This window comes from Phasianus colchicus, chromosome 10 (assembly GCF_987193195.1).
Source record: "Phasianus colchicus chromosome 10, bPhaCol1.hap1.1, whole genome shotgun sequence".
Taxonomy (NCBI): Eukaryota; Metazoa; Chordata; class Aves; order Galliformes; family Phasianidae; genus Phasianus; species Phasianus colchicus.
This window is the reverse complement of record NC_143445.1, coordinates 16,169,648-16,193,335: the sequence shown is the minus strand read 5'-3', so window position 1 is coordinate 16,193,335 and position 23,688 is coordinate 16,169,648. Positions and strand designations below refer to the sequence as shown.

The window sequence follows — 23,688 nt, the reverse complement described above, 5'->3', positions numbered from 1 at the left end:
CGCTCAGACGGAGCAGATTCTGCATGGTGGAACCACCTGAGCTCACTGCCAAAGCCCATGGCAGCAGTGCCCAGACGGATGGGAGAGCAGCAGTGTGACAGCACAGCTCTGGGCTGCGGGCTGCAGTCCCTGTTTGATGCTGTGCAGCTCTGGGTGCTGTACGGAGCTGCCGTCCCAGTGCTGGATGTGCTGTGCAGCAGGAGCAGAGCCGCGTGCTGGAGCTGCTCGCACTGCAGGACCCGGCAGTTTGCTCAGCTGCTGAGATTCCCTCTTGCTGCTAAGATGTAGAGTCCTCTCGTGCAGCAGCGATGTATTTAACCATACACCAAAATACAGTGAAACTGCCTGGTAAGGATTCAGCTTCTTGCTATGTAAAGTGCATGAAACAAATCATTAAAACATCTCTGTGCTCTGAAGGGCACAGCCAGCAAGGGAGTGGGCAGCACAGTACGGTGGCGAACTCCTGCATGAAGGCTTTTTGGTCTCATTCTTCAGAGGCCCAAGGAAAGAGCAGCAGGTGCCCAGCCCAGCTGTGATGGGAGGCACCCACTGTGCCCTCCCCACTGCAGCGGGTGCTGCGTGCCATTGTGCTCTGGCACATAGGGCAGGGCAAAGAGTCACAGAGACCTAAAGGCAAAGAGATCCTTCCCCTTAGCAACCATCAGGAAATCATAGAAACATCCAGTCATGCTCTCCCCAGCTATTAGGTAACGTGAGTTTGCAGAGCAGGATTCATCCTGACCCCCCCGACAGCTCAACCATCACATTAGAAGTGCACATGCAGCATTTCCAGCCTCATACAAAGCTCCCCACTCAGAGGCTGGTATCCAGCTCACAGTGCCCACAGCCCTGCAGCAGCAGCAGATCATGGACCACATAAGACATTGCCTACAGGGAACAAAACACGCATCCTGGGAGGGAGGGAGGCAGCTCCATGCCCACCCTCAGCTCAGCCTGCCAGAGATGTCCTCATGTGATGACAACCGGCCCTCAGGGCCCTGTAAAGCAAACAATGTGCCCATGAAGCACATTCTACCAGCTCTTCACGGGACAGAAGGGGCTGTGCCAGGCGCTCCTGAAGTGATGACCATCAGAAGGGACTGCCTGTCACCCAGCAAGTCTAAGGGATAGAGAGCAAGGAGTCATCTGTAAGTCAGATCACACGCACCAGGTCTAGCAGCAGTGTAAGGAGACAGTCCTGCTGGCTGCCTGCTGGCTCCTGGTCCTTCAGCACAATGCTAAGAGCACCAGGCTGAGACGAAGAGGCCCAGAGCTAGGATGGAACCATCTGCCAGAGGTCTGAGAGCCTCTGTCCAACAGAGTGAACTGGCTCACCTCTCTCTGCAAACCTTGATGACCTGAGCAGAGCACATTGTTTGAGCTCAGGCTGGGGGCAACCCCAGATATCACAGCCCAGGGCTGCCCACGCTCTGGATTCACGTTTCTCCTCTGCAGAGTGCAGTCCGAGGGGAAACACACAGCCTCAGAGCACTGGTCCTTTCTGTCCCCAGGGCTCCCTGGGAAAGAACAAGCCCAAGGAGGAGGACAGAAGGATACCAGTTTGTCAGGAGCACAGCCAACAGTGAGAGCTCCCCATGCCAAGGGAGGGGATAACAACTTGGCTCCCTGCTTTGCTGCTTCCTTTCTGACCAAAGAGGAGTTGCCCTGTCCCTCAGCACAATGTCTTCCAACCTGCAGGACAGAACACCGTGCCCACGTGGAGATGCCAGCTGATGCAGAAGGAAGACAGCACTCGGGGCTGAAAGAGCACTTGGGAAAACCTTCAGGTCAACTCAGCACCACGGTGCACAGCCAGGAAGGAGGATCAGCAGGGCAGAGCGGCATGGTGAGCCAAGGTCAGCATTCAGAGCACCTCCCTGGTTTGGCAGACCGGCCAGAATGGGAAACGGCTCCTTAGAGCATAGTGAGCATCTGATAAGGCCACAATTAGGTCCTCCTCACAGGGGCTCGGTAGGAAATGAGGCCAGGAGGAAAGAGCAGATGCAGGAATCCAATTAAGAGGGAAAAAGGTATCATGTGCAGCAGAAACAAATGGATCTGACTTTGTTGCCCCTCGTGCGGTCCAACCAGGTCAAATCCTCATGACATCCATCAAAAGGATCGACAGCCAGCACTGAAAAATTTCCTCACCACATCTCAGCGCACACACAGCATGACTGAACACCAAGAGCTGCTCTGGATGCAAGCTGCAGCCTCAGGGGGGTGGCAGCCACTTCTGAAAAGTGAGCTCAGAGAGTGGCATTTAGCAGAGGTGGACACGTGTCTGCATGCCTGGAAATGAGGGAGGCTGGAGTCCCAGGCTCCTGTCCACACTGAGGGCACACTGGACCAGCACACCTCCAGCTCCAGCAGCAGAATGAGTAGCAGCCCTGTCTGGCTTTCAGGTGGGAGCACTGTGAAACAAAACAGAGGAACAGCCTTGATTTCTCCTTTTCAGGAGCTACTCCTAGCATGACAGGAGCCACAGACCCACAGCATGGAAAAGCACATGGCTGGCTGGTAGATCAGGACAGCAGTTCTTTCTAGAGTTGTACTACAGATGCCCTGCATAGGCCTAAGAGCTCAGGGCAGACCTTGGAGAAGGACCTCCCAGAAATAAGGGCACAGTTGCCCTCCCACATGGCAAATCTGTTCTATTCTCCTAGGTCACAATGCACGTTTCTTCCCTTAACACAGCTTTTCCAAGGTATTTATTGCTGAAGGGTCACAAAGCCCAGCTCAGGTGACAGCAAGTCCCAAACCAATGATGAGAAAGAAAAGCCCAGAGCCACAGAGCAGGGGAGCGGTGGAATTTTCCACCTGACATGGGACTTGAAGCATTGAGTAGGGACTGCTGAGGGCAGATGCACCCCCCACCCCCCATTTGCTCAAGGGCTTCTCTGAGTATGGGCTGCTTCCTTCAGAATGCAGAAAAACGAAGGAAAAGGATCACAGGGCAGCTTCCAGAGGGAGCCTGCACTTGACACAAGCATGAGTTGAAAACAAAAAGGGAATTGAATCCAGGCCCCTTCCTGTCAGTCAGCAACTAACCTTGTCAGAAAGGATGGCAGTGCTAACTGAATCAGGCAATTCATTAGGTTGGGGCACACAGCAAAAGCCCACGCTCTCTGGAGCAGAACTACAGTGAAAATCCAGGGTAATGAGTTGCAAACTGCCTTTGTAAATGACATTTCTGCAGTGACTCTGGCAGGCTGGGAAAAGAGCTAATAGGAAAATCATTAGGTAGCATCCCTTTGATATTGTTGAAAACGGCACAGGCTATTTTTCCTGCCCCCTTCATAATTAACCTGGCATACTACCCATAATACTCCAGGCCAATATTCCCACAGTGGAGCACCTTATTTGCATCAGGGAAAAGAAAGTACAATACACAAGTGGAAGACGACTTCTAGAAAAGCTTAAGAAGCTCTGAGGTCCCCTCCTTCCATACGCACGCATTGTATCTTCTTCAATTAAATCAGCAATTAAGCTGTGCCCAGCCAGGAGACCAAAACACTTCACAAACTTCTGTCTCAAAGCCAGCACACACGAGAGAAGCTGTCCAGGGAAACTCAGCTGCTGAGGGGCTGATTTGCCCAGGGTTGCTTTCTGCTGTAGCAGAGTTGGAATGGGGCACAGCTTCATGCTTTGCCCTTTCTTCATAAATCTGTCCTATGTCCTTGATTTTCACTGTACTAAATCAGGCAACAGACTTCCCTTTCTTAAATGCAAAACAGCTCAGAGGAGCAATGCCTACCCACCTGGCTCGCCTGCCAGCAAGGAGGTGTCATCTCATGACGGTGATGTAAAATGAACAGCATCACAGGCTGGCAGGTGGTCCTGTAGGAACCAGTGCTCTCTAACAGCTGCGAAGGTGACAATGAAACACCAAGACGTCACTGCATCAGCACAAGGCAGCATTAGGATTATGCAGCATATGAGACACCAGGGCTGGTGAGATAAACAGCATCTTCAGGAAGAGTCTGGAGAGTCAAACAGCACTACTTCCAAACTTCATACCCATGAAGATACGGACCTACGGTCAGAGTAGCACGAAAAGACCAATCTCTGACGGAGCAAGGCTTCACTTACCCAGTCAGCAACTCTTCTGAGTTGCTCTTCTGAATGAGCTCTTCTGAAAATACAGAGGTGCCATGGGTACATTTGAAAAATGCCTGCATGATACTGAGATTTACAAGCTTCCATAGGAGAGCTGGAGCCGCGGAGAGGTGCCTCACCTTTCACTAAAACCACATCAAATGAGGACTACAGGCACAAATTGACAAGAAAAAGCCACGGTCCCAGCTATCACACTCTCACAGTCTGCAACCTGTAGCAAATACATCAGGGCACCTTGTGAGGTCTACAGAAAAAAGAAGCCTGTGTATTCGGAGACAGGGAGCACAGCACTGCTCTGCCAAGTCCTCTGCCTGGTCCACTATCTGGGAACAGGGGTGCCCCCAAAGTGCCACTAAGAAGCAGGCTGCAGGCAATCAGCTAAGGGGGGTCAATAGGCACTCTCCTTATAGCACACCTCTCGCTGGCTTCAATCACTTACCTCTGTGGTAGGGCCAAACTTGAAGAAATATCAGCAAAATGTCAACAGTCCCTGAGAGACATTGGCCATTGCCACAGAGCAGAGCGAAACAATGACATATTTCTAAAATCTCTGCTGAGAAATTCAATCAGACTGACAGGTTTTAATTCCATAACAAACACACAAGGTTGAGGTTACAAGTAGGAACTGAGATCACTCTCAACTTTAATTTACCTTTCACGATGCCCCTGGGTTACTCTCCTTCAGATAACACAAAAATAAACTTGACAATTTCACTTTTTGGCTCCTATGCATTAGATCAGATGCTACCAAGGACTTTGTGAAGGAAAAAAACAACAGAAAATTCAGTGCAGGAGTAGACGAAGGCCTGACTGGCTGGGTCCATTTCCTCACCTTGATAATAATAAAAATAAATGTTTCCCTCCATGGCAAATCTTTTAACAGGCTTAGCACCAACAAACCTACAAGTGCACAAACTCTGCCTGTTTTATCCCAGCAGGAGGTGGGCTTTATTATTTATTTTTAAATCAGAGGTCTCTCTAAACAGCTTAGACAGCGCTCTAAGACTGAGTGCAGGATGTGTCTCAAATCAGAACATACGAAGGTCTGACAGCATTACCAATTTAACCTCCTCTTCTCAACAGAAGACTTAAACTAGCATCCAACTCATCTAATGAGGTGGGAGGAAGGCAAAAGAACAGTAGATGCTCAACCCAAACTTTGTTTTAAGGGAAAAGAAGGAAGAAAAAAAAAAAGACTGCTATCAGCATTGCTTTATCATGTTCCAGAATTGCCTGATGTTAGCTGCTATCAACTGAGCCACAGCAGGAACAGCAGGGACATTTGTTAGCACGAGGCACAGCTTTAGGGCTAGGGCAGTCTACCAGCACTGCAATCAGCTGAGATCCTCTCTTCCATTTTCCAGCTCAGTGCTCAGTTCCATATTAAACAAGCACTAGTACAAGCAGAGCTGCAGAACATGAAGCTAGACAATAAAGCCTTTAAGAGCAGCTCTGTCTACTTGTCTCTCTCCGGGTGGAGGAGGCAAACAGAAGTTCAATAGCTCAAACTCTGTCCTGCTGCAATCTTGAAGCAAGCTGCAGCTGGAGGAGCCCATGGCTGCCATAAAACAAAGTAGGTCAGGATGCTCTCCCCACATCAGGGAGTAATGTCCAGCAGCGCCCACACTAGCTGTGTTAGCTGCCTCCAACAGGCACACACAGTGCACCAGGAACTGCATCAAAACCACCTCTACTTCCATCTGCCTCCTGTCCTCAGAGCACAGTTATTCTCTCCACACATTCCCAACTCCAAACTGTCCACAGTTCAGTCCCTGTGTAATTCAGACCAATCTGCTCCAAGTTGCTGCCCTCCCTGCAGTCACCATCTTTGTGTTGCCCTTCTCAAAAAGCCCAGCACCTCCTGCATCCTTCCCTGTTAACAACTATGCCTTCTGCTTCATTCCTGGAATAGTTTCTAACTCTTTCATTTGAGCCAGACTCATTAACCAGCTGCTGCAGAGCTGTCTGCCTCCCCCAGGTACTCTGTGCATGTCATTTGTTAATGACTCATCTCAGGCTGGGCTCACTGCAAAGACACCCCTCTCTTTTTGCTGCACCAAGTGCATCACTGGCACACCAGGACGAGCCAAACACGCAAACAGCTCAATTCTTCCCAATGTCCCTCCCCCCTCCATCCTCTCACCATCAAACACAGGACTGCTCTATTCAAAGTGCTATTTCCTCCCTTCTTTGCCGATCAAAGGCAACACGTACTGAAGCACAGATAGGACCCTTAGTCCAAGTAAGCTTTGAGAACAGCAAAAATGTAAGAATGGACTCAAGAGCTTCCACCACACTAAAGAATTTTCAGCAAACTAATGTGGTTCCAGTAACTGGCAGGGAACAAACATCAGGGATGTCAAATTCACATCTATTTCCCCTCCACTAAGGCTTGCTGAGGAGCTAAACTGATTTCCAAAGACATTTGAATTCCCCTTGCATCTTTGCAGGACTGCTATTAGAAATGGGAGGGAAAGAAAACAGCTTACTGAGGACCACACAACCTCTCACCAGCCAAACCTTGCAAGGAGCTGGATGACCAGTACACTGCAGCCACCCACACGGGAAGCCAGAAGCAGACTCAGCCCCTCTTCATCACACACATCGAAAAGACTTGGGTACACAAAGTCCACCTACACCTCCCGAAGCTGTCAGCTAAACACCAGGAGATGCTAGTACAGAAACCAGAACAGCCACTGCAAGGGTTCCCTTGAGATATAAGCGAAGGCTTCATGCTTTGGGCTTACTCACTTAACATTTAACATCTTTCAATGGGAATTTTTTTGGCTAGAATTTTCAAGGGAGAGAGCTGACAATGAATCAGAAATCAAGGGACTCAACCCAGAGGCAGCTGGGTGGGAAGCATTTAGATCCACCTCTTAGACTGAAAGCTGGTGTGCCTGCACTGCAGGAGAAAAGAAAAGGAGAGAATTTCCTTTTGCAAACACACAGCAGGTCCTGAAATGAAGGACTGAGGATGTGAAGATGGCAAAGAACTCTACAGCATTTAGTGGAAGGCAAGTGCACTGCACAAAGTAAATGCAGGACTAGAGTACTGTGACTGTCCTCTGCTAGAGCAGCCCCCCTTCCTGCTCCTGGAAACCCCCTTTTTTTTTTTTTTAACAACACTGACAGAAGTAAAACACTTCAGTTTGTGAGACCAAGAGAAAGGCATCCAACTGCCAAAAATGGAGCAAAACTTCAAACCTCCCATTATCAGGCAGCAACGGTGTTTAGGCTCAGGACTGTGGGTTCAGTTACTGTCTTTGCCACAGATCCTTCCATGCAAACTTGGATAAAGATGAAGTACTGACAAAAAAGGAACAGTAATTCTCTGTTTCCCAGATGCGTCAGGGAGGTTAGTCAGACCTTCTGATAACGTAACATCAGGAATCAAGTAAATGCTCATGTGAACAAGTGCTAAAGCAGTCTCAAAGCCAAGACTCTGAACTCTGACATTAAATCAGCATTTTTAATTTTTTTTCTAAAATGTGCTTTTTTTTTTTTGTGAATTGCTGTTTCACTGCCAACCCCATCCTCCCCCTTAAAAAAAAAACCCATTCCTCACCAAATCAGGCGCAAACCACCTGAAGTTAGTCTGTAACAAATTAAAAAAAACACAAATCAAAGGCTGAAATGCTTCAGAATCACAACAATGTACAAAAAAAAAAAAGGAAAAAAGAAGAAGAAAATACAACCTGAAAGTGTTCAAAATTCAGAAAGACTAGTCAAGTCCATTGGTTCAGCAAGGGGATACTGCTGTGACCCTTGCCAGTGGGTCCTGGGCCACCAGCCTGCCACAATGCTAAAGGGGCTCTTCTCCCACACAGACCACTGTCACTAGCACCCAAGGAAGAACAAATGCATTACCCTCTGGAGGTATCAATGGGGGAACAACTCACAAGCAGCTCTGAGAGGTGACATCACATTCCAAAGGAACACTGTTTCTGCTGTGTCCCTAACCATTTGTAAGAAGGAAGGCTTGGAAGAGCAGCCTGCTTCCTCCTTTCTGTATTGAAACCTCAGAGATGCAGACCAGTGCATTAAATCTGCGAGAGATTGAAGGGCTTAGTAAGGGCAGTAAACAGACAGTTAAGTAAACAGCCCAGCACTGAATCTCATCCTCACAGAGCGAGGTAGCATGAATTTCACCCCAGTTCAAAACAGACAGGGGTAGTGGAAAGGCTGAAGACTTCCATGCAAAGCAGTTCCTGGCCTAGAAATCTTTCTGCACTCCCTCTGGGAATGAAAAGATCTGTGTTGATGGCTTCCTCGCTCCCAGCCTGGCTTTGGTAGCCACACTTCAACCCTGGGATTCACTCTTAATATAGAAGTTCTCCCAAGATCTGATTTAGTACAGCAGCTTCCTAAAAGTTAAGCAGCAATGAAACTGGCTGAGAGGGAGCAAAACTGTCCACAGATTTTTTTTACTGCCCCATTGTGCTAGTCCCTCTCTTCGAAAGTCCCTCTTTAAAGGACCAGAACAGAGACACCCTCATAACAAATAGGGGCTGCACAGTTTAACTCTGCCAGGTGCTGCATTCAAACAGGGCTTTTATTTGCCAGCCTGGAAGGGGCTTGCCCAGAACCCACTGGAAAAGGAGACACAGGCCCTTTTTTGCTCCTCCTGCTGTCATTCCTAGCTGAATGACATTTGGATGGTATGTTCTAGTGACGGCTGGAGACCAGCCCTTTAACTTTGGACATCTTCTTTGTGGGCTGCCTTTGTTCTGTGTGTGGAGGGCACTCTCGCTCTACCAGCTGCTGTTCCATCTCCTGTGCCGACGACGAGGCTGTAGCTTTTAATGTTTTCTTTATGTTTGTGACCTGGCCAAGAAGAGACAGTGAGTCAGCACCTGCTTCCTTTTCTCTTTGCATTAGAAACTCTGTTCATAAACATGCTGAAAATCCCTTGGAGTACACAGGGAGGGCTATCAAAAATTCTCCCACCAGAAACAGACTCTGCATTTGAATTTTAAGGGGCAACATTTTGTGCTCACTTAAAGCCAGCATTCTTATAATCCATACTGGACTCAGACTGGAAACAACTAGAGATTACCTACTTATTCTAAGAGACAAAAGTACAGTATTATTCCATCTTCCTGGTTGGCCAAAGGGAGCTACTACTGCCTTGGTGCAGAAGTCAGCCATCTTACCATTAGATTGGCCAGAAGCAGCAGCAACAAAGGAGTCAGAGAGAAACAAATGCATGCTTCCAACAGCACTCAAAAACAAAAAGGAAAAATGCCACTTGATCTATCTGGCTGAGCCACGGATATTTGCTAGAAGCAGAACAGGAACTGGTCCGTGGGAGGGAGGAGTAGTGCACCCACTGCACTGGCTGAAAAGGAGAGACAAAGCACCAGGCACCGTACCTTGCCTCATGAAACTCTGTAGGACTCACCAGTAATACAATCAGCAAACACTAAAAACAGAAAAGAAAAAAAAAAAAAAGAGAAAAAAAAGGCCAAAACAAGTTTGGGAGTTAGGTGCACCAACTCCAGGCTAAAGGCATCTGGCAAACAAAAGGCACTACAGATGCCAATCAAGCCGCCAAGCATGAACTGCTTCGGAAAGCAAATGTAAACCTGCAGGGATGCAGCACTCTGCAAGAAATAAACCCTCAGCAAGTGTCTCGGGAGGACCATTTTCACCTTTACAGCTGTATTAGCCAAGATTTGTTCTCACTAGTAAATACACATCAGCTGGGGCTGACATTGTGTGCTCGTGCTGCCATCTATGGACTAAGAAGAGATACAGCCTACAGTGGGAGCATGCCCAGCTCACACTGCTCAAGAGCCCTTGTAAGCAAAAGCAATGAACCCCGAGGGATTTTTAGTTTTTGTTTGTTTTGCCCTACATTCTCAGATTGAGAAGAAAAGTGAGGTTTTACTTCCTTACACAAAAGAAACAGAACTATATACAAGCTCTGTATCACAAGGGCTCTTTCCCTAATCAATCAGCCTACAGGGAACTACAAGCACTGCACCCACCTGGCCTGTTTTTATACAGAAAAGTTCCAACCCACTTAGAGTGGGCAAATTTGATGTAGGTCTTTGTGGTGTTATTAGCACAAGGAAAAAGATTTCTATTTTTCCTACTCCAGAACAGTACATCTGATTTGCACAATTGCTAGAGTACATCAGAGGAGCTGTAACCATTAACCAGGTGTTACCAGACTATCCAGTTGACAGTAGCATTCAATCAAAAAGCATTGAGCAGTCTGAAATAAATTTGCACCCACCTCCATCTCTACCTGCTGCTGGGTTCGGTGATGGTTCTCTTTGTATTGGTTGGCTCTCAGTACTTGCTGCTCAATCCCTAAAAGAACCGCTTCACAACCATCACACCTGCAAGACATAACAAATATCCAAGAGTATTTAGGAGCTGCTCTCTGGAGCAGCTCACTCGTGCAATCTGAAAAGTTATGCTCGAGTGAGATTATCAAAAGATTATTAAATTCATATGTCCTGCTATAAGACCAATTCCAAAAAAGTTGGCAAGAAAAAGCTTTATTGATTACTTGGTGCATTTCACAGCATTTTTTAGCTAATCTGTGTTACTCTTACCTGTCCATCACAAAGTGCAGGTTTATTGCACCATCAGTTACCTTTTCAATCAGAATTACTGCTTAAAATAGGATGTAAAAGAATGAAATTTTAAACTAAACACAGGAGTCAGATTGAGAGAATTCCCTTGCACAGCAAGTGTTCAAAAGTGTTCCTCCAACACAGAGCTTATAATTGGAGAAGACAGAAAAGAAACTGGCAATGGGTTCACTGTTAACTTCCAAATGATGCTTTAAGTTCCTGAAGGCTGCCAGAGCTCTCCTGCTGAGATGGGATTGGGGCAGAAAAGGGAAAAACCCTGCTTCTACCACAGCAGTTTAATCACTTTCTACACACCCATTACTGTAACAAAAACCAGGCAGTGATGTCCAGCCAGCTCAGAACTTGCCACAGCCTCCACTGACTACAGGGAGATTTTGTTGGATGAGAATCTGACAAAAAGTGAGAAGCAGATTCTCACTCAGGTATACAAAGACAGGACCACAGCCCCAAACACTGTGGTTGCATGCAGCCTGCATTTGCAGGAGCAAAGAAAAGGCAAACATGTAACACTTCAGACTTGAAGAGACATCTGTCCTAAGAAGTGTGATTCTCTGGAATTTCCCCATAAGGTCTCATCACAAATGGCTGAAAACTAATAGTTCTGCTTTTGTTATTGAGTGTAATAGCAGGACAGGGAGTGGTACAGACCCTAAGTCAGTGACCACTATTTGGCCCTAACTGTTTGAAAAAGCCCTTGACTCCTCCCTAGGGCTCTGTCATGTAGAAGTTTTGGTGAAATCAGAATCTCAAGACCTAGTATAGTTTGGCTTGATACATAACAGAAATTGAAATATAGATGGGATCATGGAAAAAATCACTCAACAGACTCTTCTTTTAAGTTTCTGCTTGCCGCATAAGACTCATGATTGCTGGAACAAGTTTCAATTAAGCCAGCACTTAGAATTTTCAAGGAAAGAGAAAGAAATAGGGCAAACTATGCACAAGAAACAATCGAGTTGGAGAGAATGCCTCACCATTCCTGGAGTGTTTTGACAATGTTACTGATGTCCTTCTTCTGAATATCTCTGCCGATACAAAAATCCACCTCTAACATCTGGTTTCGTTGATCCAGCTTCCCCTGGATAATATCAGTATAAACCGCTTCTATAATCAGATCTTCCAGCTCCCTCAGATTCCTCATATCCAGGTCCTTCAGCAACACGGAGTAGGGAATGCACTGAAATCAGCAAGTCCAAGACTAAGTTAGCAGTCCTAACCAGAATGAACAGAAATAGTGTTGGCAGAAGGTCAAGGCCCAGACATTTATGGCAACCTACACTTCAGTCTGAAAGTACAACAGGGACAAAACGTCTGCTACTATGCTATTTAATATTCCAGCACGGCTTGGGTAGTTCCTGAAGTTTTGGCATAGTGCCTTCTGGAGGAAAAAGGTAATGGGACTGGAGAAGAAATTAAGAATGTCGATTAGTTTCCTCCAGAACAAAGAGGTTGTCCTTTTAAGGATGATTCTTCACCTCCAGCAGTGAAAGAAGCCGTACAAAGTTTCCCAGCCCTTACTAATCAAATGGTATGGCTGTTCTGACACTTCCATACCTCATCTCCAAAAGTCCATTAAGTTAATGTCCCAAATGCACCATGGGAACATCACACATTACAGCTTCTTTCCAAGTTGCAGCACTTTTGTGAGCACTCAGCTTAATATAACCCAAATGCAAAGAACTGATTCAATTTCCAACAAACAAACAAAAGTCTGTTGTCATTCACAGTGTACTTTACCTTCATTCTAGAAGCCAGGCTTACTATTGTCAAGTGTTTCAGCTTGTTTTTCTGAGTTGCTGTTAATTCAGGCAGGTTATCTTTGTTTGCTGTTAATGTTAAAAAAGATAAGATTCAGAGCTTTCCTACACAAACAACACAATCCAGGTTGCAGAACCACCGGCCAGTTACACTATGCTGAATGCTGAAAGGAAACTCCAACTACTGGGGGTGCTGGTAAAGCAGAGAGCTGTGCCCAGAGATAAAAGAGAGGAAAATCTTAAAAAGCAGGTTTACAATTCTATTCTTCTCTGTTTTAGTAATTCTGGCTTCAGAATTAGAATTCACACCTACACAAGTAATGCCCTGACAAAACAGCTGGTATATGCTTGGTTTCCACAACCAACTTATTTTTGTTTCATTAATGGGCTGACAAATTTAAACATCCTTTGGTGATCTGCTTGTAAAATGCAGTTGGTTTTCTCTCTGAAGGGCTACAGAATTTCTAGTTGAGAGTACCTCAACTACCTGGCAACTTTGAATCCACACACTTATACAGCCTCACTGTCACCATGCTGTATCCATATGCTTATGAATATTTAAAAGCAGAAAGGAAACTGCCAGCTTTCCAAATCAAATCTTTAAAATACCTGCTTTAATGAAAATCAGTGTTTTGGTGCGCTCAAGTTCTCTCAGCCATTCCATCTCATTCAAAGATCCACATTTTGACCAATTCTCATTTTTGCCCTCTCTCAAAAAAGAACCGCACTATTGCAGGCTGGGATGCAGGACCCACACATGGCAAACACATCCTCCGCTTGGTCACAAAAAGCACAAGGCTCACATTGCCCTACAGTCATTGGAATTTCCAGCACTTACGTTTACTGATGCAGCTTCTCCTTACCAGAACTGGATGCTCACCCACTGCGGTGACAGCCAGCACTATGACAGAATTATTTGTCACAGTCTGTAATAGTCTGGATTGAGCTGCTACCCATCAATGAAGAATTAAGCAGTAGAAGAATTGAAGCACATCCTAACAGACAAAAGGATGTTTCACATGTAGCCCTTCTGTAGGGTCATTATTATAATTTCTTTTCGAGCAAAAAAACCATTGCATTTTGTTTCAGCAATGCTGTCACAATAAAAGGTTATGAAAACTTTTATGGTTTAAATAATAAATAACGTAGAACAATTTTTACAAAGTTTCTGCAACTTTCATAAGCAGTGCCTTTCAAATTTGAGAACAGATGTCTAAAATTGTGCTTTGCAGATGTAAACGTCCTATGAACATCAATGACTATTGCTACAGATCAGCTGGATCTAGTGTTGCAGTCCAAGCCAAACCACTAAAATACCAGAGCTTCTCATCTGGTTATGGCCCTTCCACTTCTCTTAAGAAGTGCTTATGACCCAGTGATCCCCTATATAAACTCTCCCAAGCAAACTGTGTGCTTAGACACTTTAACCAAGCCACACTACACCAGGTACCACAAAAAGCAAAGAACTGTCTGTGACAATTCTAATGGGCAATCCAGCTTTGCAGTCTGCAAACAGGCAGCAGTCTCTTACCTACGTAGTCTGGGTACGTTCCATACGCAAACAGGTTCAGTAACTGGAAATAAGCAGCATTAGATCCTTCAGCAAGCTGGATGGGAAGAAAAAAGAAATCCCATGGAACACAGACAACATGAGACTGGTAGGCAACTTCTCCACATCTAAATAGATACAGACAAAAACAATGCCAGCTTCATACACAAATATCTCAGAAACGAGGTAAGTCACACCAGGCCTGGCACAGAAATTTCACAAGGGAGCTTCAGGGGAACCCTTATACTGGAAGTGCAGAGGGGACATGAGGATAGAAATTTATTTCTTACCTCTTGCACATTTGTTAACTCCAACAGCTCTCCAAAGACATAAACCCCAGGAGCCTCCAGCACTTGATTTATCAGAGCAGTCAGAGCCGAGCCACTTGTACCTTTGGCTAGTAAAATAAACTGCTCTAGAAGATTGCAGGACGGTTTCTGTTCTCCAGCCATTCTAAGTTTTTCAATCTGTCAATAAAACAAGATGGAGTTAATTCATACATTCCCTCTTTGCTAAATTCAGTCCAACTACATGTTAGAAGCAGTAATCTTTCAGCATGAGCTGAAACTGCTTCCCTCTGGCATTCAGAAGAACCCTGCAGGCTCAAATCCCGATTTATCTGGAAAGTAACAGATAATACTTGGGCAAAATTTCAGGCTGGTCAGTTCCCTCAAGAATCCACTTCTGTTAGTAGGTGAGGAGTTTACATTTCATGCTTTTTTCAGATTTTTCCACCTACTGATGCTGTCAAATAAAAGACAACTGCAGAGGTGTTATCACATGTTATCAGGCATGACATCACTATGCCTACCACAGGGCAGCTAAGACTTCCTCTTTCCCAAAACTCATTGCACGGTTGCAAAACAGCAACTGGTCAAATTCACTTGGAAGAATTCAACCACCTTGAGGCCTGCATAATGCATTTTTGACATCACCACAGACAAAGCATGAGCACATAACGCCCACTGCTTTCTTAAGCCTGAAAGGAGAAAAGAACTGTGGCCTGTACACAGCCTCCATTATACAGTAGAAGTGTTTTGGGTTAATGGTAAAGCTTCAGTGACAGAAATACCCTTTCTACAAAGGCTCTATTTTAGTCTCTGCAAAGAGAGATCTTTGTCTTTTGCTGCTGCCTGACATTTCCTGTGTGCATGTTGTCTCTCAGCACCAGCATGTTGCTTTTATAAAGCACTATTTGTAAACAATGTGAAACAAAAAGACATTTTTACAAACACTAAAAAAAGAAACTTTCAAAGCATATTATTCAGACACCAGTGGGGGGTGAGGGGTGTTCTTCGTGTTATATTGATGTAATATGACTCTCAGGTAGAGGAGGAAACCCTCACTCTGGTGAAGAAATCAGATACTGGAGAACCAGTATCTTGGGGCTGAGCCCTGGCACACGGCTGCCTCAGACAGGGTGCAGGGTGACATGGGCGTCTGCACTGCAGGCAGTGCAGCTTCATTCATCACTCAGCCTCTGAAAACACACTTAGCTCCATTTCATTCATAAAACCATTTGAGTTGGAAGGGTTCCTTAAAGGTCAAACTCCCTGCACTGAACAGGGACACCTACAGCTCCATCGGGTGCTCAGAGCCCCATCCAGCCTGACTTTGGATGTCTCCAAGGACGGGGCACCACCACCTCTGTGCAACCTGTGCTGCCAGTGCCTCGCTATCTGAATCTCCCCTTTTAGTTTGAAAATGTTTCCCCTGTCCTATCACAACAGGCGCTGCTGAAGAATCTGTCCCCTCCCCACAGCCCTCCTTTGGGTACCCAGAGCCCCATTCCCCAGTCTTCCCAGCGCCTTCCCTCCTTCACGCCGCCCAAGCTCTCAATTTGTCCTCACAGTGGAGGAGGTGCTCCATCCCTTGGATCATTTCTGCACTCCCAACCTAAGAAACGCCTGCAACACAGCCCCACTCCATCTGCCTCCCGACCCCCCGGCTGCCCCCGCTCCCGGATACGGGGCAGGCACAGGGGCTGACACTTCCCCCAGCCCGGAGCCATGCTGGGAGCAGAAGGCAGAGCTCGTGGCTCCCTCGCCTCCGTCTCCGGTAACCCACACAGGATTACAAAAGAGACGTGGGATACGGAGAAACGAACGCCAATTCTTCGCCTCTCTCTCGGAGCTCACATTCCAGCGCCACCGCAGCCACACGGAGCCGCGCCTCTGGGACTCCCGCCGGGCTCCGGGCTGAGAGCACCGTGCAGCATCCCGCCGCGCAGCACCCCGCTCCGCGCCCCACTCCGGCCTTCCCCGGCGCACGCCGCGCCCTCCCTCAGCAGCCCAGGCACCCACCGCCCCGCTCCGCCAGAGCCGGAGGAAGCGAGGAAGGGCTCCGCGGGCCGGCCGGCGGGAAGGCGGCTCCCCGGCTCGCTCTCCCGGCCTCGCCTTACCTCGCCCCGCGGCCTCTCCGCCCAACCTCCCGCCCCGCGGCTCCCGGCGCCGTGCCCGCCGCGCCTCAGGCCGCCATGATGGCGGCGCGGGGTCCGCGCGCGGCTCCTTCCCCCGGCACACAGCGCCGCGCTCCGAGCGTTCCGGCCCCGGCCGGGGGTCGCCGGCACGACGCCCAAGCGGCGCGCTGTGCCCGCAGCGCGGCCTCCCGAGCCGGGTGTAGCAGCGGGGCTGAGACACAGCGTGCCCTCTGCAGCCAGGTTTGCTCCTTCCCAACTCGCCCCCTCCTGCTCCTAGGGCACAGCTCATTCCCCCCCGGTTCTGGTCTCTGAATTACCCGGTCCTCACGTCCATGTGGACAAAGCCACAAGCGCACAGCGCCTGCCCTGCCCAGCCCTCGTCCCTGCCCACGGCAGGGGCCATTCTGCAATCGACGTAACGACATCCACCTGCAGACCGTGATTAACACGCCCCGCCTGATGCACACTCATTTGTTGGGGTGAGGTGATGCTGGCAACACTTGCGGCTTCCCCAGGAGCGTGGGACGCCAGGCTGCCCCAGGGCTGGGCTGGATCTCCCTGAGCCATCACGCCAGCGGCCCGCAGAGCAAACGCTCGCTCTCATGCTGCACCACTTCCTGAAAACCAGTTTAATTACAAGCAAGCAAAGTGTCTGACTGTCTCAAGGGCACAGCAGGTGTTGGGGATACGACGCGCCAGGGCATCGTCTGGGTTTTTTTTTGCATTCTGCAATGACCTGTGCAAAGGGCTTCCATTTCAAAGCTACATTTTAGTGTGTTCTTTGTTCTGACTGCGTGACAGAGTTGGGTCTATTTTACACTTACAGGTTCCATTCATCTTTTGAATCTGTGCATATGCTACAGCCTTCAGAGTGGATTAAATCTTCCATTTTATGGCAAGAACCAGACAATGCCTGAGGAGCCGCAATGGGGCTGTTAATGGCAATAAACAATTGAGCAGTTGTGCTGGGCAGGACAATGGAGGCTGCCAGCTGAGCCATTGACCAGCCAGCCAGCCAGTCCTCCTAGGGTGCAAATGGAACCTTGCCAAAAGATGGGGTGAAGGATCACAAGGTGCGAGAAGTGGGTTTGGGATCTTGAGGTGAATGGTTGATGTGTATGAGTGACAAACCAAAAGACTGAGCGATATGGGGAATCAAGGGGGCAGCTGGAGAAGCAAGAGCCTCTCCAGGAGACAGACCAGGACCCAAAAAATTCCATGGAAGGAGGAGAAGAGCAGAGGTGGGAGCAAGAGGGCTGTGGGAGCTGTTTCCCTTCCTGAAATCTGCACATTTGTGTATGCTTTGCAGCGAATAAAGCATGCTTCTGTTTAAAATTCCTTAGCAAACAGCAAAGTGCTTCTGGCTTTAAGTCAGCCAGTCCCTGAAGATCAAACCATGGACCTGCACAGCCAGGAACAAGGAGCTTTCGGGGAATGAACATCAGAAACTATTAGGGAAACTGACAGGGCTTAGCCTGTGCTTCAGAGCCATCCACATCTGATCCCTGGGGTCCCATCTTCCAGAGAAGGGGTGTCAGGAGAGCACAGAAATGCAGCTGTTGGGATGCTTTGAAGCTCTGAGTGTCACAACAGCAAATTGGATGTAAAAAACTAGGCCCAGCACAGCAAGGGAACTCAGCCAGGGCTATAACAAGCCACTCAGTAATTTGCTTAAGCCACACTTAGATCTCATCTGCACAGGGAGGGAGAATTAACTCTTTAATCACATCCTAAACAGGCCCTCCACCATGGCTCATATTACCCCACAGGTACACTGACACAACTGCCCTGGGAGAAAAGTACATCACCTCATTTACCTCAAGAGCTGTTAAAACTGAAATCCAGGGCTGAAGCAAAAATGGAAATACATGACTGTGAGCTATTTCCCATGGATCATTTTTGCAACCTCTTGTTGGAGTCTGCAGATAAAAAACTGCCAGCTGATACCAAGCCCTGCTGCATTAGTTCCTTTCAGGTCATCCAGGGGGGGTCTTTTTGTCAGGCTGTCCTGACATCCCTTGACTGCTGCCCACCAGCATGCCTGTCTGAAGCGCACTTTGGAGGATAGCATCAGTTAAGCTTTTGGGATGGATTTCTTTTTTAAAAAAATAGAAAAATACAAGCATACACAGCTGTTTCGTCCCCTTTTAAACTGCTACTGCAACGTCTTGCTCCACCCACGCAGCTTTCCACACTTAGGGAGATGTTAATCCATTTTATCTTTTAATGTTGGCATTATCTCTTGACTCACCCCATCTCTTCCCCTTGTGATTCTGCAATCTAGGTCCCTTTAAGGCAGCAGATAATTTCACCTTTCTTCCCTGTGTTGCCTGAGAAAAGAAACCGCAAATTCAAAAGGAACCTCTCCAAGCAGTGGAATCATGGAGCCCCAGAGAGAGACCTGGAGTATACTGTTTCTCTCAGTTGGGAAATAACGCACGAGGCTGCAAAGTCACCTGTAAGTGACTGAGATGGGGAAGGCTGTGATTACAGCTCAGTGACATCCCCCTGTCCAGCAGATTCTGTCACACCAATGTCAGTGTCTGGAGCTTAAGGCTCTTGAGTTCCAGCTTCTGGCTGCTTGCCCTGCCCATGTCTGCACTCTGCTGCCATCCCTTGTCGGTGTGCACCTCCTTGCACCATAACATGTGATTCCGGAGCTGTTTTTTATCCTCTGAAATCCCAGTTTGAAGTATCATTGGCAAGAAAGTTCTCACCTGGTGTCACCAAGGAGAGGGCAATTGATGAAAGCAGGTACTTTTGTGTTTCTTATCTTTTTCCTCAACAAATAAATAAAGTGGTTTAAATAAAAACTCTTGTGAAGAGAGATACTTAGGACAATATAGGAGTTTACCAATAACCCACATAATACACATTATTTTAAGAAACTATGCACTAGGCTAGGTTTATCGACCAGGATTAGGATCAGATTCCTAAAGCGTCTACTAATTTTACTTCCCAACCAACTTAAAGCAAACCACAATCAACTGCTGGCACCACAGCTACATTAAAGCAGGAGCACCTGTGCCTGACCCAAGAGACAGTGGCTCTAGGGGTAAGCTGGGCTGTGTAAATGTTAACAATGTCCTGGATGTGGCTTCATTCCTCATCCACACACACTTTCACTATACTTTACCCATTTATTTTCTCCCTCTTTTCAGGCTTTCAACACCGTAGCTGCCAATGCACATCTCTAGAACACAAGGTGCTGGGGACACCCAAGAGTTGCTAAAGAAGCTGTCAAACTCTCTACATTTCCCAGGATCCAGAGTCTAACCATCTCTCACCTTGAGTAAGCCTCAAGAAGTGTGGCTGGACAGTGGCACATGTATAGTTGTATGACCCCTTCCATCAAGTGTCAGATGGGGGAAGGCCCCAGCTTATGAACCCATCTCCCTGAAACATCAGCTCTTGTACCAGTACCTTTGGAAAACAGCATTGCAATGTGCTCTGGGGAGGCAGAAAGCAGGCTGGAGGCATCTCCTCACCTGCAATGACAGCTCAGAGACTGTGATGCCTGCTAGGTCTGCATGCTCCAGAGATGTAAAAACAAAGGTGAGGTTTTCAGAACAAAATGGTGCAAGGGAATAGCGAGACTTGCTGCAGCTTTCTTGCAATAAAAAGTATTTTGAGGAAAGAACTCAGGGTTTCTGTCACTCTGGACAGGAAAAAGTTCTTCAATTAGAGGTTGGCTGGGTGGTGGCATGGGTTGCTGGAGTTCAGAAAGCATCTGCACGGTGCTGTCCAACACATGATCTGAGTTCTGAGTGGTCCTGTGCGGAACTTCTAACCAGGAGTTGGGCTCAATGATTCTTATGGGTCCCTTCCAATTTAGGATATTCTGCGATTCAGAACTCAGACCATGTGTTTGACAGCACCGTGCAGACGCTTTCTGAACTCCAGCAACCCGTGCCACCACCCAACCAACCTCTAATTGAAGAACCTTTTCCTGACACCGGACCTGAACCTCCTGAGTTCAGCCGCCTCAGGTACCACTGCCTGCTGCATTCCCCAGACCGCACGCTTCTTCCCTAATTTTGGGTAGGGGTTCAAAACTGAGAGACGCAGAGGCTGCCAAGCACGTACCTCCTCACACAGCGCGGCGAGCTTGGGAACACGCGTCAAAACCACAAAGGCCCCGACACCGACATCTGGAAGCACTGCCAGCCGCGTGTCGGGAGCCCTCCTCTGCCGCAGGGGTTGCTCGCTGCGAGAGCCGCTTCTCTCGGGCTGCCGCCTCCCAGGAGCCCTAAGCGGGGCGGGACGGAGCCCCCCGCGCTGCGGGCAGAGCAGCCGCCGCCCCGCAGGCTCTTCCCTCGCGCACGACCGCTCGCTTTGGCCGCCTCCAGCTCTGCCGCCGCCCGCGCTCTCCCTGCCTCCCTGCCAGCTTTTCTTCGGGAGCGCTCGCTGCCCTTCCCTGGACGCACTGGGAAGCGGCGCGCCGTCCAGAACGCAGCAAGGCCGCTCCATGTAAGCTATCGGGGCGCCCGGCGCTGCCCGCCGCCGGCCTTAAGGCCACCCGTAAGCTGTGAAACACCGTCGCGCGTTCGACGCGGCCTCGGCCGCCGCGCAGCTCTCCTCAGCGGGGCTGCGCCACGGCGCCGTACTGAGGAGCTCTGAGGCAGCCTGCGCCGCGCCCCCGGCTTGCCGCCCGCACGCGGACCGTTGAGAGAGGGGCTAACGTATTAACGAACGGCCCGGCTCCGGGCACGCGCCAACCAAACCGAGGTTTGGCCCGCGGCGATTCCCGTCCTCGCCGACGTCAGCCGCGTCTTAACGAGCGCTGCGCAGCCGCCCTTGAATAAACCGAGGGGGGGGACGCGCCGTCCGATTGGTCCGTTCTGCCGTCCTTCTTCAGCCGGCAGGGGCGTCGGCGGCTCTCGATTGGCCGTCGAGTCGGGGCGGGGAGGGCGGCCGGCGGGATTGGCTGCGGCGGCCGGTGGCGGGTGCGAGGGAGTGCGAGGGGGAGGGGCGGGGGGTCCTGAGGCGCCGCTGTCAGCGCCGCTCCCGCCCAGGCCCGCGCAGCCAGGCGAGCCCGGCGCAGCGCCCTCCGCCCGCGGCGCGGCGCGGCAGGACCATGTCGGCCACGGACGAGCGGGCCAAGGAGATCCTCCGGGGCTTCAAGCTGTATCCGCCCGACGGGGGCCCGAGGGGGAGGCGGGCGGGCGGGCGAGCGAACGGGCCGCGGGCGGGGCCGGGGGGGGTAGCGGAGGGGGGGGGAGGGGGTTGGGTATCGCCGTTTCCCTGTGTGAGGGCGGTTGTCATGGCAACGCTCTCCCCCAGCCGGGGCTGTTCCTAGCGCGTCCTGCCCCCCGCCGCGGGTTGCGGGCTCTGTCCCTATGGACGCGGTGCGGCTCCGTGCGGGCACTGCGGGGCTGCGTGCGGGCACCGCGGGCTCCTTCAGCGGCAGCGCTGCCGTGCTCCGGCTCTTTACGCCTCTCTCTGCGGTTCGCGGTAAAAGTTTTCGCCTTGTCGCTCGGCGTGCTGGTCGAGCACGAGTTTGGTGCCGATGCGGAGAGGCAGATGCGGGCTCGGGGTGTCCCTGCGTGCGGCCTAACAGCCCCGGGGAGGGAACGGCTCAGCGTGAAGTCCGTGTGCAAGGGAGAAACGCACAGCTCCCGAATTCAGCATAGCAGATTCTTCTGTGCAGAGCGGGCAGGTGCCAGCTCGGCCTCAAAGCACGAGAAGACCATCGGTTGTATTTTATTTCCCATAATGGAAAGGACGGGAGCAAAGTGAATGCCCTCTTGCTCCAGTGCTGTTATTCCTGAGCGTGTTTTTGGCCAGCGAGGTGCTGATAACCTCCGTGCCAGCTGCAGCACAATCTGAGTTACTCAGTTGGATTCAGCTGCTATCAAACTACTGGCAGATGCTTTTCTGAACTTATGAATCACTGTCCCCTCCCCCCAGCTTTTAGTTCTGGTGCATCTGGTTCCTTTGCTTCTGCACTAGTAATATTGACAGTTCTTTTTGTTTATGGAGATGTAAGATTTCGGCTGTCAAAACATGATTTAAGAACGTTTTGTGCGAGTAATTAGGAAAAGCATAAGCTTCTGACAAGATGAGACTGAGCTTCTGGTAGAGATGAGAAGCGTTGGGAGAGTTAAGCCTAAGCTACAAACTTTTATGTGTTTGTTTTTACTTGTTTGTGCGTGTTCTTTGCCAGAAGCAGAATTTGACTGAAAGTCTGTGTCCTGCTATGGATGAAAAATCACTTTTGTTGTTTGGTAGCTTCAGTAGAAAATGCTTTTTGACCTTTGGGAGAAAAGTGGTAAAACTAAACTCAATAGCTCAAGAATTGGAGAGTCAGGAGAGTATTTCTCTACACATTTCTCTACACATTTCGTAGGTGGAACTTAAGTTGAAATAGTTAAATAATATGCATGCATGCCTCTAGTATAACAGGAAAATGGCAGAGCAGGCATTCCTTGTTTATGAGAGAAAGCCCTGAGACACTGCGCCATCCACACAGGAAGCAGCTCATGCCCAGATGTGGCCTCATTCTCTGTAAGTCAGCCACCAGCTCAGACCTCCTTTTTGAGGGTGTGTATTCTAGAATGGTACATTTTAAAGAGATGCTTTATTTCTGCCCCCTGTACTACTGTATGTGCTAACTTAGTGCCCTTAGTATAAAAGGAAGAGAGAAACAGCCTCTAAGAAGCTGTTAGGTTTATATTTGGAGTACTTGAAAACTTTCTGCTCTGCCCAGGAGGGAAGGAGTTCATCTCCATCAACTTAAGCACACCCTGCAAACTTGATTTTAGCACCATAAGCCATCACAGTAGTACTTCAGATATGAATATATTTAATTCTTTTTGTGACAAGATAGGTTTACGTGGTAGAGGGCATCACTGAGGAATCAGTTTTCCAGAATACTCACTTTAATACAAGAACAGGCAATGTGGAAATGGAGTTCACATTGAGTAACGAAGCACCCTCAGCCAAAGGCTGTTCATTTGTGGCTCCTGAGAAGAGACTAACTACAGGCTTTCAAGCTGATTGGGACATGCTGCTGTGCACATTAAATTACAGCCTAAATCCACCCTCTGACTTAAGACCAAGATATGCTTCCCTTCCTTTATGACACCAGCACAGAAACATGCTGTGGCTAGCGTCAAATTCAGACCAGAATATTTTACTCCCTCTTCCCATAGATTTTGTTACTTAAGAAGATGAAAACCAAAAGGAGAAATATTTGATATTTGCAGGCAAAGAGAATACTCATTTTATTAC

At 48.8% G+C, this 23,688-nt stretch overlaps 2 protein-coding genes across 3 annotated transcripts in view; one reads left to right on the top strand and one right to left on the bottom strand.

Annotated features, from left to right (window-relative positions):
- Window positions 1–312: 312 nt before the first annotated feature.
- On the bottom strand, window positions 313–21,138 carry COPS7B (COP9 signalosome subunit 7B). 2 transcript variants are annotated; one of them, XM_031603492.2, is made up of 7 exons: window positions 20,542–21,138; window positions 14,327–14,503; window positions 14,019–14,094; window positions 12,468–12,556; window positions 11,705–11,907; window positions 10,364–10,469; window positions 313–8,946 (listed from the first exon to the last, which is right to left on the bottom strand). In XM_031603492.2, the coding sequence occupies exons 1-7, from the start codon at window positions 20,923–20,925 to the stop codon at window positions 8,788–8,790; spliced, it is 1,194 nt and encodes a 397-aa protein (XP_031459352.1). In that variant the 5' UTR covers window positions 20,926–21,138; the 3' UTR covers window positions 313–8,787. The 2 variants fall into 2 exon arrangements, with proteins under 2 accessions (XP_031459352.1, XP_031459354.1); XM_031603494.2 differs by lacking the exon at window positions 20,542–21,138 and adding an exon at window positions 16,438–16,536.
- A 266-nt stretch (window positions 21,139–21,404) lies between these two features.
- Window positions 21,405–23,688, top strand: part of PDE6D (phosphodiesterase 6D) — a 30,468-nt gene continuing 28,184 nt past the window's right edge. Inside the window, exon 1 of the mRNA XM_031603496.2 lies at window positions 21,405–21,582. Within this exon, the coding sequence (XP_031459356.1) occupies window positions 21,533–21,582 (50 nt within the window). The 5' untranslated portion in view covers window positions 21,405–21,532. The remainder of the gene's footprint in view (window positions 21,583–23,688) is intronic.